Below are 16,812 nucleotides of genomic sequence, written 5' to 3'. Positions count from 1 at the left end.
AACGGGTTCGTGCCCCGGTCCGGGAAGATCCCACATGCCGCCGAGCGGCTGGGTCCGTGAGCCATGGCCGCTGAGCCTGCGTGTCCGGAGCCTGTGCTCCGCAATGGGAGAGGCCACAACAGTGAGAGGCCCGCGTATCACAAAAGTTTCATATGACACTGAATGATAATACAGCTTTATGAAGGGACACACATTTTACTGTTATGTGAGGGTGATTTTTTTTTTTTTTAAGTTAAATGACTAGAGAAACGACAAACAGGTGTAAAGACTCTTAGGTGGAAAACGTTTTTAGTTAAATAATATTTAAAAATATTTTGTTAGAAAAATGCTCAAGTGTTGAAACTTAGTTTGATTTTTGTTACATAGTTTGTATTTGACAATTTTACAGTGTTCAAATTTAAGAGAACAGTAAACAAATTTAAAATTATACCTAATGTATTTATCTGGTTTTCTTTTGTAATAGGAAACATATTAGAAGTTGTTTAATGATTTGTAGCATAACCTAACATTCAGAGCATACATTTATAATATAAAATATGCTGTAGTGCAACATTTCTCACAGTATGGTCCGTGGTCCTTTGGGGGTCCCCATCCCCTTTCAGAGGTCTACAAAGATAAAACAGTTTTCGTAATATTACAGCATTTGCTTTTTTCCCTACTCTGTTACATTTGCACTTGGTATAACAGCAGTGGTGGGAGAACTGCTGGTGTATTAATATTGAATCAAGGCAGTGGCATCAAACTGCACTAGTAGTTACTGTATTCATCCTAACCATGCGTTCACAGTTTAAAAAAAAAAAAGTTTCATTTAACATGAAGAAACAGTAAAATATTAATTTTACTGAAGCTTGACCCTGGGGAGTGTTTTTTTTTTTTTTTTTTTGTGGTACGCGGGCCTCTCACTGTTGTGGCCTCTCCCGTTGCGGGGCACAGGCTCCGGACGCGCAGGCTCAGCGGCCATGGCTCACGGGCCCAGCCGCTCCGCGGCATGTGGGATCTTCCCGGACCGGGGCACGAACCCGTGTCCCCTGCATCGGCAGGCGGATTCTCAACCACTGCGCCACCAGGGAAGCTGGGGAGTGTTTTTAATATTCTGTGTAATGAAATGGGAAGTATTCCCAAAGCACTTTAGCCTAATGAAGTAAAGTGGCATTAAAGTACCTTTAAAGGTAAAGCACTGTGTGATTGAGTTCTAAGCTGAACTAGCCTCTTTTTACATGGCATATTATTTCTATTTTAAAGAATTATTAATAGACAAAATCTGGTTATTCAGACTGGGGTATTTGGCAGATATTTTCTTGAAAAGAAGGGAAATGAGCCTGTTACTTTAAGGAAAACCAATTGATAGTATTTGTTGCCAATGATAAAATTCAAGCTTTTAAGAAAAAACTAGAATTTTGTAAACCTAGGAGTCCCCTTGTTAGCCGTAAATTCAGTGTCTAAAGGGGCTTGTTATGAATGACAAAAGACACTCCTATCATTCAGGAAATTCCAGAAGTTTTAGGAGATCTGTGCCAGGAACTGGGGACAAGACCAAAAATGTTTTTTATATCACAGTGTGTATTTACGTATGTATGTACGGTCATCCCTCGATATCCTCAGGGTTGGTTCCAGGACCCCTCCAAGGATGCCAAAATCACAGGATGCTAAAGTCCCTTATATAAAATGGTGTAGTACCATCGGCCCTGAGTATCCATGGGTTCTGCATTGGCTGGCTCTGCATTGGCAGATATGGAGGGCCAACTGTATTTTTAATTTGTATTTGGGTGTCTATGTTCATCTGTGTGTCTATCTAATCTAATCTTAATACATATCATCTTATCTTCCTACTTGGTAGTCATTAATATGAGCTCTTTTTAGTCAATGGATTAATTTTTTTGATGTTCACATAGTCTAAGATTTGGTCAGTGGGAATACCTTCAAGCTGGTTCCTGATCTGCCTCAATATCAAAAAGATATTGTTGGTCTTTGGAGCACTTAATTTTTTTCTAGCACTGCAAGATATTCTCATACCTTTATTCCCTCATCTTTGGGATTGGCCAGTTTTTACAATGAAGAAGCTCTGGTCCTTATTTCTCCAAGGAGTTCTGGTTGCTTATTAGTGGGAAAATGGTATTTAGAACCCAGAATACAGGCCCTAGGTGTGCTCATTGCTTGTAGATCCTTTCATTTTCTGAGCTGGGAAAGGTTTGTATTTTAGATATCATGAGTTTTGGTCCATTTCCACACTGGTTCTTCCTTGCTTTCCTTTCCTTTTTTTTTTAAAGAGGCATTTTTAAATAGAAGTCATTACAGTAATTTTATCTAACTACAGAGATTATCAGGATAAGGATGTTGGTATGTGTCTGTGTTTGTTTTTGATCATGCCACGTGGCTTGCAGGATCTTAGTTCCCTGACGAGGGATGAAACCCTGGCCCCAGCAGTGGAAGTGTGGAGTCGTAACCACTGGACCACCAGGGAATTTCCCCTTGCCTTCATTAATTCCTATTTGTACACCTTTTTCACAGTGAGAATCCTGTGCCCAATAGTGTCAATACATTTGAATCTACTTGCTAATTCCAATATCCCACACCTTCAGAACTGCTAGAGCCATATCACTAAAAGAAGGAAACCTATTAAGAATAGAATTGAATTCAAGATTGTTTGCAAGTCATCCCCCCCCCCCCACCCGGTTGTCAGTATATTGCGTTCAAATGTTACTTGTGTTTGTTCTCCCTCCCTCGCCCCCTGCAGTGTATGGTAACACAAAATGACAAGTGGGTTAAAAAGATCCCTGCAAATAAACAGTAGATTAAAGCTAATTAAAACAATAGGAACACAAATGAAGAGTAAGAAAATGATTTTTTATTTCTGGTATGAGTTTTCATCAAGTGTATTTCAAAGTTAAAACCATGATGACCTAATCAGATTTGACAAGAAGTTGACAAAATACATATTCCAAAGGCTTAAGACAACTTTTTGAAATATGGATGTACCTTAACCATTTTTGGAAAGAAACCTGGCTCTAAGTGTATGTTGTGCTTGGAGTTAATAGCTAATGCTAGAGAGAAGCAGTCAGGATACTTTATTTTTATATATTTTACATTTATAAAATATATATATTTCATATATAAAATTTATATATAATTTATATGTAAAATTATATATAGAGAATGTTTTATATAGTTAGTTTGAAGTTTCATATATAACAGTGAGAGATAGTGCTAAATGATTATAACCATTTGTATATTTTGTTGTGTTACAAATGGCTGAAATCATAAACAGAAAACAATATGGTGACTATTAATTATGCTGCACAACAAATTACCTGAAAATGTAGTGGCTTAAAACAGTATTTGTTATCTCACAGTTTCTATGAGTCAGGAATCCAGGTGTGGCTTAGCTGGGTCCTCTTTAGACATCTTGCAAGACTGCAGTCAGTGTGTCAGATGGGGCTCAGTCATCTCACGGGTATAGATCTACTTCTGAGCTCGCTACTTGTTGTCAGGATTCAGTTCCATGCAGATAGTTAGGTGAGGGCCATAATTTCTTCTCTGCCATCTTCCATGAAGTCACTCTCCTCTATGTTTTTTAAAAAAAATATTTATTTGGTTGCATCAGGCCTCAGTTGCGGCGTGTGGGATCTTCGTCACAGTATGCGGAATCTTTTGTTGCGGCATGCAGGCTTAGTTGCCCCGTGGCATGTGGGATCTTAGTTCCCTGACCAGGGATCAAACCCACGTCCCCTGCATTGGAAGGTGGATTCTTAACCACTGGACCACCAGGGAAGTCCCTCCTCCTCTATGTTTGACTGAAGTAAAAGGTTCTTCAAACCACAGGCAGGGTAACCTTTAAAAATGTAAAGATGATCCTTTCTTTGCTTGAAGCTCCTTAATGGGCCTCCCATGCATTAGTGCATTTAGGATAAATGCCAAAATTCTTTTTTGGCTGCACCTTGTGGCTTGTGGGATCTTCGTGCCCCAACCAGGGATTGAACCTGTGCCCTCTGGCAGTGAAAGCGGCAGTGAAAGCACAGAGTCCTAACCACTGGACCACCAGGGAATTCCCGCCAAGATTCAATGTAGCATAAATATTTTATATGTCTGGTCTCTCTCTCTGTAGTCCCATTTTAAGCCACAGTTTCTTGTTTGACTCTCCTCTATTGTAGAATTTCTCTCAGTAGTAGTTTTCAATCTTGACCTTGAATCAGAACCACCTGTATTATTTGTTTTTTAGGTAATGATCAAATTTATTTAAATATTTTGCCTTTTTGTAATATTAAAGATTAAATGGCGATATACAACATGTATTTAGGGAAATATGAGCAAATACAACATCATAAGTAATGATAAGAGTACAGTCATAACTTACTATAAGCTAAATAAAAGTTAGCAGAGCTTGTGCCTTTGTGGGGAAAGGTCAACATACAATCATATATATAGAATGCCACAGAATAGATTATCTTGAAAATTGCCCTTTTTCACATTATGTTCATATAATTTCATTTAATATCGTTTGTTAGGGTACCACATTTTTTAAAAATTAATTTTTATTGGAGTATGGTTGCTTTACAATGTATTTGTTAAAACACAGATTTCTGGCTTCCATTCACAGAGTTTCTGATTTGTAGGTCTGGGGTGGAGCTTGAGATTTGCACATTTGACAAGTTCCTGATGCTACTGGTCTGGGGACCACACTTTGAGAATTGTTGTAGTCATTCGGGCCTTACAACTCATGAATTGCTTTCTTGTTTCAGGGCCCTTGTTCACGTACTTTGCTAGTCTTGCCTACAATTCTTTGTTAACTTTTTTTTTTTTTAAAGAAGAAATTTTTTTGGCCGCTCCACACGGCATGTGGGATCTTAGTTCCCCAACCAGGGATCAGACCTGTGCCCCCTGCAGTGGAGGCACGGAGTCTTAACCACTGGACTGCCAGGGTAGTCCCAGAAGAATTTAATAAATAAGAAGAGAATAATGTAATGAACTCAGTTGTACTTCTCACCCAGCAATCAACAGATGTTACTTGGTGGCATCTTATTTTAATTTTAAGTCTTTTAAAAATTGAATTTGTTACAGTATTGCTTCTGTTTTTATGTTTTGTTTTGTTTTTTTTTCTTGGCCATGAGGCATGTGGGATTTTAGCTCACTGACCAGGGATCGAACCCACACCCAATGCATTGGAAGGCAAAGTCTTAATCACTGGACTGCCAGGAATGTCCCAGTGCCATCTTATTTTATCTGTTCAACCGTAATTCCCCTCTCTCTTCCCCCAGTGGTAATTTTTCAAGTATATCCCATAATTCCTATTATTTTCCTCTGAATATTTAACTATTCCTACTACTATTGACTTACTCTTTAAGTCTCAGATTAAATCTCTCTTTTTCAGAGAGGACTTCTTTGACCTCTCAGTCTAAATTAGGTACCTTTATTAAACTTAAACCTGGAAGCTATACTTTTATTTTATAGCACTTACCATAATTTGTAGTTAATATTTCTGTGCTTATTTCTCTAACAACTCCCTTTGCTTAATTATAAGGCCCATGAAGAACAGGGATCATGTTTATTTTATTCACCACTGTATTTGCAGCCTCTAGTACAGTGCCTGATATTTGAAGTTGAATATTTGTTGAATGACTAAACAAGTTAATGGGGCAAACATAATTTATAGCATTTGTTTACAAAAATATTTTGTAAAAGAAATGTAGTGGGATCAGCAGTTTTATTGTCAGTTAATACCCTGCCCTGTCAGGAATACAATAGAAGTAGGCCAGTTTGCTTTCTACTTCCTGTCTTCCTGAGTTACTCTTGATTTCCCTGCTATTGACACTATAGTTTTATATTACTTCTAACGACTGTATTTATAAGAATTTCTGTTTGCTATTTCAGCAACTTGCTTCATGTTTGTCTTCTCCCCCAGTGTTTCTCAGTACCCTCACTCCTACCACAATCCTGCAGAGTTAGGATTAAGTCCTTTTTGTTTCAGCACTGAAACCTAGATCCAGACAGTGCCTGGAATGAACCAAGTGATCATGAAGCATTAGTTGAGTGAGTAAATGACAAAATGGATACATCACCATCTAACAGAATGTGTATTTTACTTATTTTGTTTCTTGTCCATCTGCCCTGCTCTAGATACAGACTTCATGTGGGCAGGAATTTTTGTGTGCTTCAGTTATTCCTAAATCTCTAGTACCTGGAGAGCAGTGCCTGCTGCATATTAGATACTCAGTAAATATTGAACATATGTGTGAATAAAAACTCTTTATAGTTTTTTAAAGTAACTAGCTCCCTAGTATTATAAAAATGTATATTTAAAAATAACTTTTAATAGTATGAAGTAATTTAGGATTAAAAACCTTACCTATTTAAATTTATTTAGAAACTTAATATACCTTAAAGTATCTTTTTTCATGTCATTCCAAAACCACTATTTAGAATTATTTATCATTTTCATACTATTTCAGATATTCTGTATAAGCCCCTTACTAGAAATATGAAAAGGGAAGAGTAAAGAAAATAATAAAGCAAAAGCACAATGGCAAATAACGATAAAAATGATGGTGGGAAGTACTTTATTAACTATTACCAGAGAAAAAATTAAAATTAAAAAATATTTTATAGTAAAGCTATTTCAAAATGTTGTTTAACATCAGGTACCTGACTAGCAATTTTTCTGAATCATTATTTCATATTTCCAGATGATCTGCTTCCTTTTTAAGAATAGAAGAGTAATATTTATATATACTTTTAAATGATTAATGGAAGGTGTCTTGAGTATATCTGTGATTTTTGTGGGTGACAAAATTAAAGGTACTGCAGCTGTTGCTATGTTTTTTTGCCTACATCCATAATTGAAGAAAATGCTAAATTTCAGTTAGAAGTTAGTGAAAAGATACAAAAAATTTTTTTTTCATCTAAGTTCATGTATTTCCTGAATTCTAAACATGAATCCTTTTGGGGGGGAGGCATGCATTGTGAATACAAATTTAAGAATCTTCTCTAAGTTAAGAGTTCAATCTTCTAATTTGCCAAACAACCTAATCATAACTATTTTGTCCATGTTCCTGTGTTCTGTTTTCCCTGCCTCCAGTTTCCCCCGTGAAGAATCAAAGCTGCTTATTCCTCCTTTTCTTACCCATATACTATTTGCAGAGGATTTATTTCATCTTTGATGGTAGAGGAGTAGAGTATGAACCTAGAGGAAACTATTAGGTTGGAATTATCTATGAAGTTCCTTGGCTCTATCAGCGCATGCATAAATGTTTTGATGAAACCCTTGACTCCATTTAAATAGTTTATTGTTTGCTTACAGAATAACTTAATGATACTCCTTTAAATTGATTTGCTTACGCTTTTGTAGAGTATTTTATCATCTCAACTCTTTCACTGCTTTCATGCCCTTTTTTCGCTTTTCTTGAATCATCTTTGAAATATTTTAAAAATTTACTCTCTCCCTTTTTCTCTCTTCACATTTCCACTTAAACATCCTGAATTACTATAGTGGTATGTCAGGGGGTTTTTGAGTCTTGACAGGAGATGAGGGAACATCCATTGAGGGCCTGCTGTATTCTAAACACTCCCCTCATTTCTCAGTAGTCCTCTGAGGCCTGGGAAAGGTAAGTTCCTCAGGGTTGTTTGTGCTGGAGCTGATGAGCAAATTCTGGTCTGACTCCAATCCACCATGTCATGCTGCCCCCCTGATTGTTTCTGCCTTCAACTGTGCCCAGTATAGTTTTGCTAGATTAACCTTGCTAAGGACCATTTCACTGTGTTATTATTGTTCAAGAACTGTTAGGCCCATTGTAGTAAACTGTATGACACGTCTGGCACATTTGCCCTTCAACCTGTGTTTTTAGCTGCATTTCTTCTACTCTTAACATGCATCCTGTGTTCTAAGTAAATCATTCACTTACTAATCCTGCAATATGTTATATTTCATATGCCTCTGTACTCTTTTCACGTGCTTAGGAAGAACTTTTAATTCCCATTTCTCTTTTCAAACCTAAATTGACTTGCATTTTTCATGTTTACCAGTTTTGCTCTCAATGATAATGACTTATTCCATTTGAAGGCCACTTACTCTATTTTAAGATCATTTTATAGGTAAAAATTTGTTAACATAGAGTCTCATCTCTACTCCCAAGGGATGACAATCAGCAAAACCAGCTGAATTTTACTTTACAGATGAAAATTTTCATCCTTATATCCTTTGTTAATATTTTTGGTTGAATTTTTTAATTTTTATTTTTCAAGTGTTTGTTTTTTTTTTTAGATGTGGACCATTTTTAAAGTCTTTATCGAATTTGTTACAATATTGCTCTGTTTTATGTTTTGTTTTTCTGGCTGTGGGGCATGTGGGATCTCAGCTCCCCAACCAGGGATTGAACCTGCACCCCACCGGCATTGGAAGGTGAAATCTTAAGCACTGGACTGCCAGGGAAGTCCCTGGTGCAATTTAAATATGATAAAATTCTCTCATTTTAAGTGCAATTTGATGAATTTTGGCAAATACATATATTTCTCTACCATTATATTCAAACTTCAGAATGTTTTATTGCTGCACATAGTTCCCTCATGTTCATGTAGTCTATTCCTCCAGCTACCCCCAGTCCCAGACAACCACTGTTCTACTTTCTGTTACTCTATAGTTTTACTTTTTCTAGCATTTCACATAAATACAGAATTTATTCACTAATTGATAGATGTTAATCCTTTTACCAGCTGATGGGCATTCAAATTATTTCTCATGTTTTGCTGTTATGAGTAATGCTGCTATGAACATTCTCTTACAAGTTTTTTTTGTGGGCATGTGTTTTCATTTTTCTTGAGTAGATACCTAGGAAGGGAATTGCTGGCTTATATGGTATGTAAGTGTATTTTTTTTTTTTTTTTTTTGTGGTACGCGGGCCTCTCACCGCCGCGGCCCCTCCCGCTGCGGAGCGCAGGCTCCGGACGCGCAGGCCCAGCGGCCACGGCCCACGGGCCCAGCCGCTCCGCGGCACGCGGGATCCTCCCGGACCGGGGCACGAACCCGCGTCCCCCGCACCGGCAGGCGGACTCCCAACCACTGCGCCACCAGGGAAGCCCTAAGTGTATGTTTTTAAGAAACACCCAGATTGTTTTCTAAAGAGGCTGTACACTTTGCATTCCCACCAGCAGTATATGAGCATTCCAGTCACTAGCCCTTGGTATTGTCAGTTTTCAATTCTAGTCATTCCAGTGACTGTGTAAGGTTACCTCATTGTGGTTTTAGTTTTAATTTCTTCGACGATTAGTGTTTTTTTAAATTACTATTTTTTAATGTTAAACTTAAAAAAAATTTTAATTGAAGTATAGTTGATTTACAATATTGTGTTAGTTTCAGGTGTACAGCATAGTGATTCAGTATTTTTGAAGATTATATTCCATTATAGGTTATTACAAGATAATGGGTATAATTCCCTATGCTACACAGTAAATCCTTGTTGCTTATCTATTTTTTATATAGTAGTTTTTATCTGTAATCTCATACTCCTACTTTGTCCCTCCCCCCTCCCCTCTCCCTTTTGGTAACCACAAGTTTGTTTTCTATATTTGTGAGTCTGTTTCTTTTTTCTATATACAGTCATTCATATTATTTTTTAGATTCCACATATTAGTGATACCATACATATAGTATTTGTCTTTGACTTTTTAAGTGCGCACGCACACACAGACACACACACCCCCCCATCTTCTTAATCCAGTTGTCTGTTAATGGGCACTTGGGTTACTTCCATGCATATCTTTGCTATTTTAAATAGTGCTGCTATGAACATTAGGGTGTATGTATCTTTTAAGATTAGTGTTTTCATTTTTTCCACATAGTCCCCGATGACTGACTGGTGATGCTCAACATCTTTTCGTGTGCCTACAGGCCATTCATATATATTCTTTTGTGAAGTGTCTGTTCAGATCTTTTACCTAATTCTTTATTGGGTTATCTTTTTTTGGATTTAAGGTTTAAAAAAATATATTCCAAATACAATTTCTATGTTATATATTTTGGAAATATTTTCTCCCAATTTGTGGTTTGCCTTTTCATTTTTAAAAATATTATCTTTTGAAGAGTAAAAGCTTCTAATTCTGAAGTAGTCCAGTTTAGCAATATTTTTCTTAATGGTTCATGCTATATGTGTCCTATCTGAAATTTTTGCGTAACCCAGGGTTACAGAGATTTTCTCTCTCTTTTTTTTTTTTTTTTTTTTTGCGGTACGCGGGCCTCTCACTGCTGTGGCCTCTCCTGTTGTGGAGCACTGGCTCCGGACGCGCAGGCTCAGCAGCCATGGCTCATGGGCCCAGCCACTCCGTGGCATGTGGGATCTTCCCGGACCGGGGCACGAACCCTCATCCCGTGCATCGGCCGGCGGACTCTCAACCACTGTGCCACCAGGGAAGCCCTCTCCTGTTTTTTAATCCAGTATATTTTATAGTTTCAGCTCTTAGGTTTAGATTTATGATCTACTTAAAATTAATTTTTGTGTAAGGAATGATATGTAGTCAAAATTTGTTTATTTGTATGCAGATATCCAGTTTTTTAACATATATTTAAAAGAACATGTTTTTCCTCCATTGTATTACTTCTGCATCTTTGTTGAAAATTAATTGACAAGAGTATGGGTATCTTTTTGGAATCTCTTTTCTGTTTTATTGATTTATATTAGGGGTCAGCATACTAAGGCCTACATCCAAATTTGGCTTGTGGCCTGTTTTTGTAAATAAGGTTTTATTAAAGCTCATTGCCATGCCCATTCATTTTTAGATATTGTCTATGCCTGTAATGGCAGAGAGAGATTTGAATAGTTGTGACAGAGACTATGTGTCCTACAAAGCTGAAACTATCTACCATCAGGCCCTTTATGGAAAAAGTTTGCCTACCCCCAATCTGTTTATCCTTAGGCCAAAACTACTCAGTTGATTACTATAGCTTTATAATAAGTCTGGAAATCAGATTGTGTAAGTCTTGAAGTTTGTTCTGCTTTTTAAGAATGGGTTATTCCAGGACCTTTGTGTTTCCATGTACATTTTTTTTTTTTTTTTTTTTTTTTTGCGGTATGCGGGCCTCTCATTGTTGTGGCCTCTCCCGTTGCGGAGCACAGGCTCCGGACGCGCAGGCCTAGCGGCCATGGCTCACAGGCTTAGCTGCTCCGCGGCATGTGGGATCTTCCCGGACCAGGGCACGAACCCGTATCTCCTGCATCGGCAGGCGGATTCTCAACCACTGCGCCACCAGGGAAGCCCTCCATGTACATTTTATAATCAGTTTGTCAGTTTATACAAAAGCCTGCTGGAATTTTGATTGGGATCGCATTGAATCTGTAGATCAATTTGGGGGAATTAATAGCATAAAAATAAGTTTTCCAGTCCATGAATATGGTATATATTTCTCCATTTGCTGAGGCTCTCTTTAATTTCTCTCAGTAATGCTTGTGGCTTTTAGTTTATTAGGCCTTGCACATCTTTTGCTAAATTTATTCCTCAGTATTTAATTTTTATCTATGAATGTTACTATAAATAGAATTTTTAAAAATTTCATTTTTCAGTTGTGTGTTGCTGATATATAGCAGTGCAGTTGGTTTTATATATTGACCTTATATACTGCAGCCTTGCTAAATTAACTCATTTTCCTAGTTCTAGTGTATTGCTTAGGATTTTCCACTTCTATGATCATATCATCTGTGAGTAAAGATGGTTTTACTTCTTCCTTTCCAGTCTGTCTGCCTTAATCTTAACACTGTTTAGAACCTCCAGTATAGGGACTTCCCTGATGGTCCAGACTCTGCACTCCCCAATGCACAGGGCCTGGCTTTGATCCCTGGTCAGGACACTAAATCCCGCATGCAGCAACTAAAAGATCCTGCACACCGCAGCGAAGATCCCGAGTGCTGCAACTAAGACCTGGTGCAGCCAAATAAATAAATATTAAAAAAAAAAAAAAAGAAAGAAACTCCAGTATAATGTTGAATAGAAGTGGTTAGAACAGACATTTTTGCCTTAATATTTGATATTAGGTAGAACCATTTAATTTTTCACCATTAAGAGTCACTGTAGGTTTTTGTAGATGTCTTTTTTTAAAAAAAATCATGGATGCCTGTTGAATTTTATAAAATGTTTCTTCTTACAGTTATTGAAATGATTGTATGCTTTTTTTCCTTTAGTCTATGAACATGTGATGAATTACATTGATTTTTGGATGTTAAACTAAATTTGCATTCTTGTGATAAAACCCACTTGGTCATGATTTTTTTAAAAAATAAATTTATTTATTTTTGGCTGTGTTGGGTCTTCGTTGCTGCGTGTGGGCTTTCTCTAGTTGCAGCGAGCCGGGGCTACTCTTTCTTGCGGTGCGAGGGCTTCTCATTGTGGTGGCTTCTCGTTGCGGAGCATGGGCTCTAGGCGTGGGCTTTAGTTGTGGCACACGGACTCTAGAGCGCAGTCTCAGTAGTTGTCGCGCACAGGCTTAGTTTCTTCGCGGCACGTGGGATCTTCCCAGACCAGGGATCGAGCTCATGTACCCTGCATTGGCAGGCAGATTCTTAACCACTGCGCCACCAGGGAAGTCCCAATGTATTTTCTAATATTGAATTTGATTTCTTAATTAAGTTAAGGATTTTTATATCAGTATTCATGAGGGTCTGCAGTTGAGGTCTGCCGTTTTCTTGTGATGTCACTGGTTTGGGTATCAGGATAATACTGGCCTTGTAAAGTAAGCTGAGACTGTGTTTTTTCCTCTAGTTTTTGAAAGAGTTTTTACAAGATTAGTATTTTTAAAATGTTCGATAGAGTTTACCAGGGAAGCAGCCTGAGTTGTTTTTTGTCTTATGATTTTTACTAATAGCTAAATTGTAAGAGATTCGCAATTTCCTCTCAATTAGCAATAAAAAGGATACTTTATTGGCACAAATAAATTTGAAAGTATATTGGGCTTTATCCTGTTTTCTGATTTTGTTAGATGTGGAAGGGACATTTATGAGAAGTTGAGAACCAGCCTTTCCAACTTTATACTTTAAATATAATAAGGAAATCATTTTATTGTTATATTTTGGCTAAATATTTAATGCTCCTCTTGTTAAAAAATATTTGGTTGCTTATTCACCTTTGTTTTTGTTAATTTTAGGAACTTAAAAGGAGTATAGAAAATCAAGCAGAAAGGAAATTGGAGGGTCAGAATTCCCAGAGTCCTCAGCAGATCTCACAGTGTTTCAACACAAGCTCTGAGCAAAATGGTCATGTTCCTGCAGTGCCAGATACACAACCAGTTCTGCAGTTTGGTAATCCTTATGCAACACAGGAAACAAGAGGTTATTAAAATATTTTTGGTTGGGGTCAGCTGAATGTGGAGGTATTTTTGTTTGTTTGTATCTTCCTAGGATTAGAGAACTGTTGGTATGATCAACTCTAATAGAAATCTTGTTTTATAATAAGCAGTTTTAATGTTTAACACTAACTGGCTTCATGTAGAAGCAGTACACCATGAATGAGGAGTCTGCTTATTGCACATAGTTCTTATTTTTAAAGATATTTGGGTTAAAAAAAACATTTTTTGGATACACTAAAGTGGTTCTTTATATTCTGTTCATCATAGCTATACACAGAGATTCTAATTTTAGTACCAGGTTTTTTTTTTTGTTTTTTTTTTTTTTTTTTTGCGGTATGCGGGCCTCTCACTGCTGTGGCCTCTCCCGTTGCGGAGCACAGGCTCCGGACGTGCAGGCCTAGCGGCCATGGCTCACGGGCTTAGTTGCTCCGCGGCATGTGGGATCTTCCCGGACCAGGGCACGAACCCGTGTCCCCTGCATCGGCAGGCGGATTCTCAACCACTGCGCCACCAGGGAAGCCCAGTATCAGGTTTTTACCCTACCCTTCCAAAATTTTTATTTCAGATGGAGCAGATGGTGCTTTTTACCCAGATGAAATCCAAAGGCCACCTGTGAGAGTACCGTCTTGGGGACTGGAAGATAATGTTGTCTGCAGCCAGCCTGCTCGAAACCTAAGTCGACCTGATGGTTTAGAAGACCCTGAGGATAGTAAAGTAAGTTGAATTTCTCTTTTCTGGGCCTGTCCCTTTTATTTTTTTGTCCTGTGTAGAGAGTTATGTGTGTGTGTGGAAAGAGAGAATGTGTATGCTTGTGTGTACACATGATTACTTACTTGATTTTTTGAAAAATCTGCTTGTATTTAAATTTGAAAAATCAACCATTAATATGCTTCAGACTTACACTTTAGGATTTATTGAGAGAATGACCTTAGAATATTGTAGTTATAAGATAGTTTAATCTTAAAAATTTTTTAAAAATTGAGCTATAATTGACATATAACATGTTTCAGGTGTGCAACATAATGATTCGGTATTTGTGTATATTGCAAAATGATCATCATAACAAGTCTAGTTAACATCCATCATCATACAGCTATATTTTTTTTTTCTTGTGATGAGAACTTTTAAGATCTATTCTCTTAGCAACTTTCAAATATACAATACAGTATTAACTGTAGTCACAGATAATTTAATCGTAATTATCACAGTAATTTACTATATTCTTTTGATTGTATTAGGTTGCAAGAAGCAAAGTGTTAATGACAGTGTTATGCTTTGGTGTGCATCTTTTCAGTTTTGCATTTATATCCCACTTTGTTATAAAGTGGACTCTTCCTTATCTTTAGCAAGAAAAAGGAAGGAGTGTGTGTATCATAGTTTTTTTTTTTTTCAGAGAAATAATCTTGTAGACATCATTAGTATTTAATCTCTCAGCAGTACAGTACTGTTGATAATTGAATCAGTTTACGTGGCATGGCATTCTTTTTATTTCATTTAAGAGGTTTCTTCACCATTTAATAGATTCTTTTCCTCATAGCAGCTCTTTTTGGATTTTCTGTGCATTAAGATGCATTTAAAAGAAATGCTTTATCGTGCTCTTTGCCAAGTACAGTGGTATCATGACCTGTTTCTCATTTAATCTAGTTTGCTGCATTTAATTGCTATTAACCTTTGCAGAAACTGATCAGTGTTCAGACAGGCATGATTTTAGCCCTAGTGCTCAACACCCATAATGGAGAAAAATGTATTTCTCTCTTCTGCCTTTTGGCCTCCTATATCCATTACTGGGAATAATGAGGAAAACTGTCAGAACTTTGGTAGCCTATATGAAGTCTAGAGTATCATCTTACTGCTTTTTCACACCTTTACTTCACATTTTGCATATTTAATCTGATCATTCTTGGCACAGATGTTACATGTGACACGCTCTTCTCTTCTGTAATCATCTGCTTCAGTTTAATTAGCAGAATGTTCTTTCTGATCTGTGTGCTTTGCCCTCCTGCAAATCCATGAGAAGCAGTGTTAGAGTCTTGTGCTCATTTGCTGACATGCTTAGATTTGGTAATGAGATGGAAGGGGTCTTAATAGGCACATCTTGGGTAATTGTATTTGGCTATCAGAAGATTTTTCACATTAGACAGAAACTAATTTTTATGTACATTCAGACCTTTTTTTAAAAAAAATTCTTGTCATTACAATAACAAAAATCACTTGCAAATGATTTTTAGTTAAGTAGTTTTAGTTAGAATATAAAAAGCAGCTCTGAGTTGACATGTTCCTTTTCTCTGGTTCTTTGCCCTGGAAGTATTTAACAGCCTGGGACCCAGTGCCTTTCAGTTGGGGTTGAAGCGGCTGCACTTCCAGCCCCCTCCAGTCACACCTACCATATCTCCTCCCTTCTGCACCAAAAACTTTCTGTCAGATCAAAAAAGGCTTTTATGACTCACTCCCCTTCACCTCATAGTTGTAATTATGATGATAGTGATGGCAATAGACATTTCTGTAGTTTTATTGGACAGCTAGTGCTTAACACTTTAAATATATTAACTCTTCATAGCTGTCCTATGAGGTAGAAGCTATTACTATGTTTTATAATGGAGGAAACAGAGACAGACTACCTGGCTTGCTTCAAGTCATACAGCTGGTAAGCGTACAGCCTCATCAGTTTGGCTATGGAAGTTGTGGTTTTACCACCTATCAACCTACCAAATGACTAAACCAGAGGTTCCCAAACTTTCTCAGTTAATGGCACCTTTAGCATCTCAGTAGCCTCCTGCACAGTTTTTGGAACCATGGTCTAAACTCTTGCTACATAAAAATATCATTTTTGGACCAACGCTATTGGTATCTCCTGGGAGCTTGTTAGAAATAAGGAATCTCTGGCTCCACTCCAGACCTACAGAGAATCAGACTGCATTTAACAAAGTCTTTCAGTGATCATGCGCTTAATAAAGTTTGAGTTGCACTGGTCTAAACTTCCTAAGGCCCCATCAGGCAAGGTTGGATTACTTTCTCTTCCTTTAACACATATCCCACTTTCCAGTTGTTCTTATGCCTTTGTATAGTGTTTCCCTTCCACCTGACTAGCTTTACTTCTTTCCTTTCTCCTCTATCTCTGAAAGACTGATCAGGTTCACACATTCTGTTAATGTGTGGTTTGCAGCTTTCCACATGAATCCTTCATTATGAACCCCCCAATTGAAGACTGACAATTTTTGTATTTACATTTTTTTCTGATGAGTTTTTTAGTTTTTATTCTCAGAATGATCTGGTTTTCAAAGGGGCTATGACTCCACAGTTGTTGGGAATCACTGCTTGAAAGAATCAAGGCCTGTTTCCCATTGTCATGACACATGGAATTTTTGCCTTTCTTAAATTTTGCCATTTTTCATGTTACCTTATTTTTAAAATTTTACTTTGAATATAACCAGTATGTTTTCTGTTTACAAAAGTAGTATATAATTACAGCCAATTCACTTTTATCAAGACTGCCAAGA

The 16,812-nt window shown here is 37.3% G+C and overlaps 1 protein-coding gene across 2 annotated transcripts in view; it reads left to right on the top strand.

Moving 5' to 3' along the window:
- Positions 1-16,812, top strand: part of TAX1BP1 (Tax1 binding protein 1) — a 97,154-nt gene that overhangs the window by 70,341 nt on the left and 10,001 nt on the right. The window contains exons 15-16 of one of the 2 annotated variants that reach the window (XR_010842190.1): positions 13,115-13,613; positions 13,846-14,029. Coding sequence is in view for 1 of the 2 variants with exons in the window: in XM_059073525.2 (XP_058929508.1) it covers positions 13,115-13,298; positions 13,881-14,029 (333 nt within the window). In the remaining variant the exon portion in view is untranslated. The remainder of the gene's footprint in view (positions 1-13,114; positions 13,614-13,845; positions 14,030-16,812) is intronic. The other variant, XM_059073525.2, reaches the window with a different exon arrangement.

This window comes from Kogia breviceps, chromosome 9 (genome assembly GCF_026419965.1).
Source record: "Kogia breviceps isolate mKogBre1 chromosome 9, mKogBre1 haplotype 1, whole genome shotgun sequence".
NCBI classification, from domain to species: Eukaryota; Metazoa; Chordata; class Mammalia; order Artiodactyla; family Physeteridae; genus Kogia; species Kogia breviceps.
This window is presented reverse-complemented; position numbering and strand designations above follow the sequence as displayed.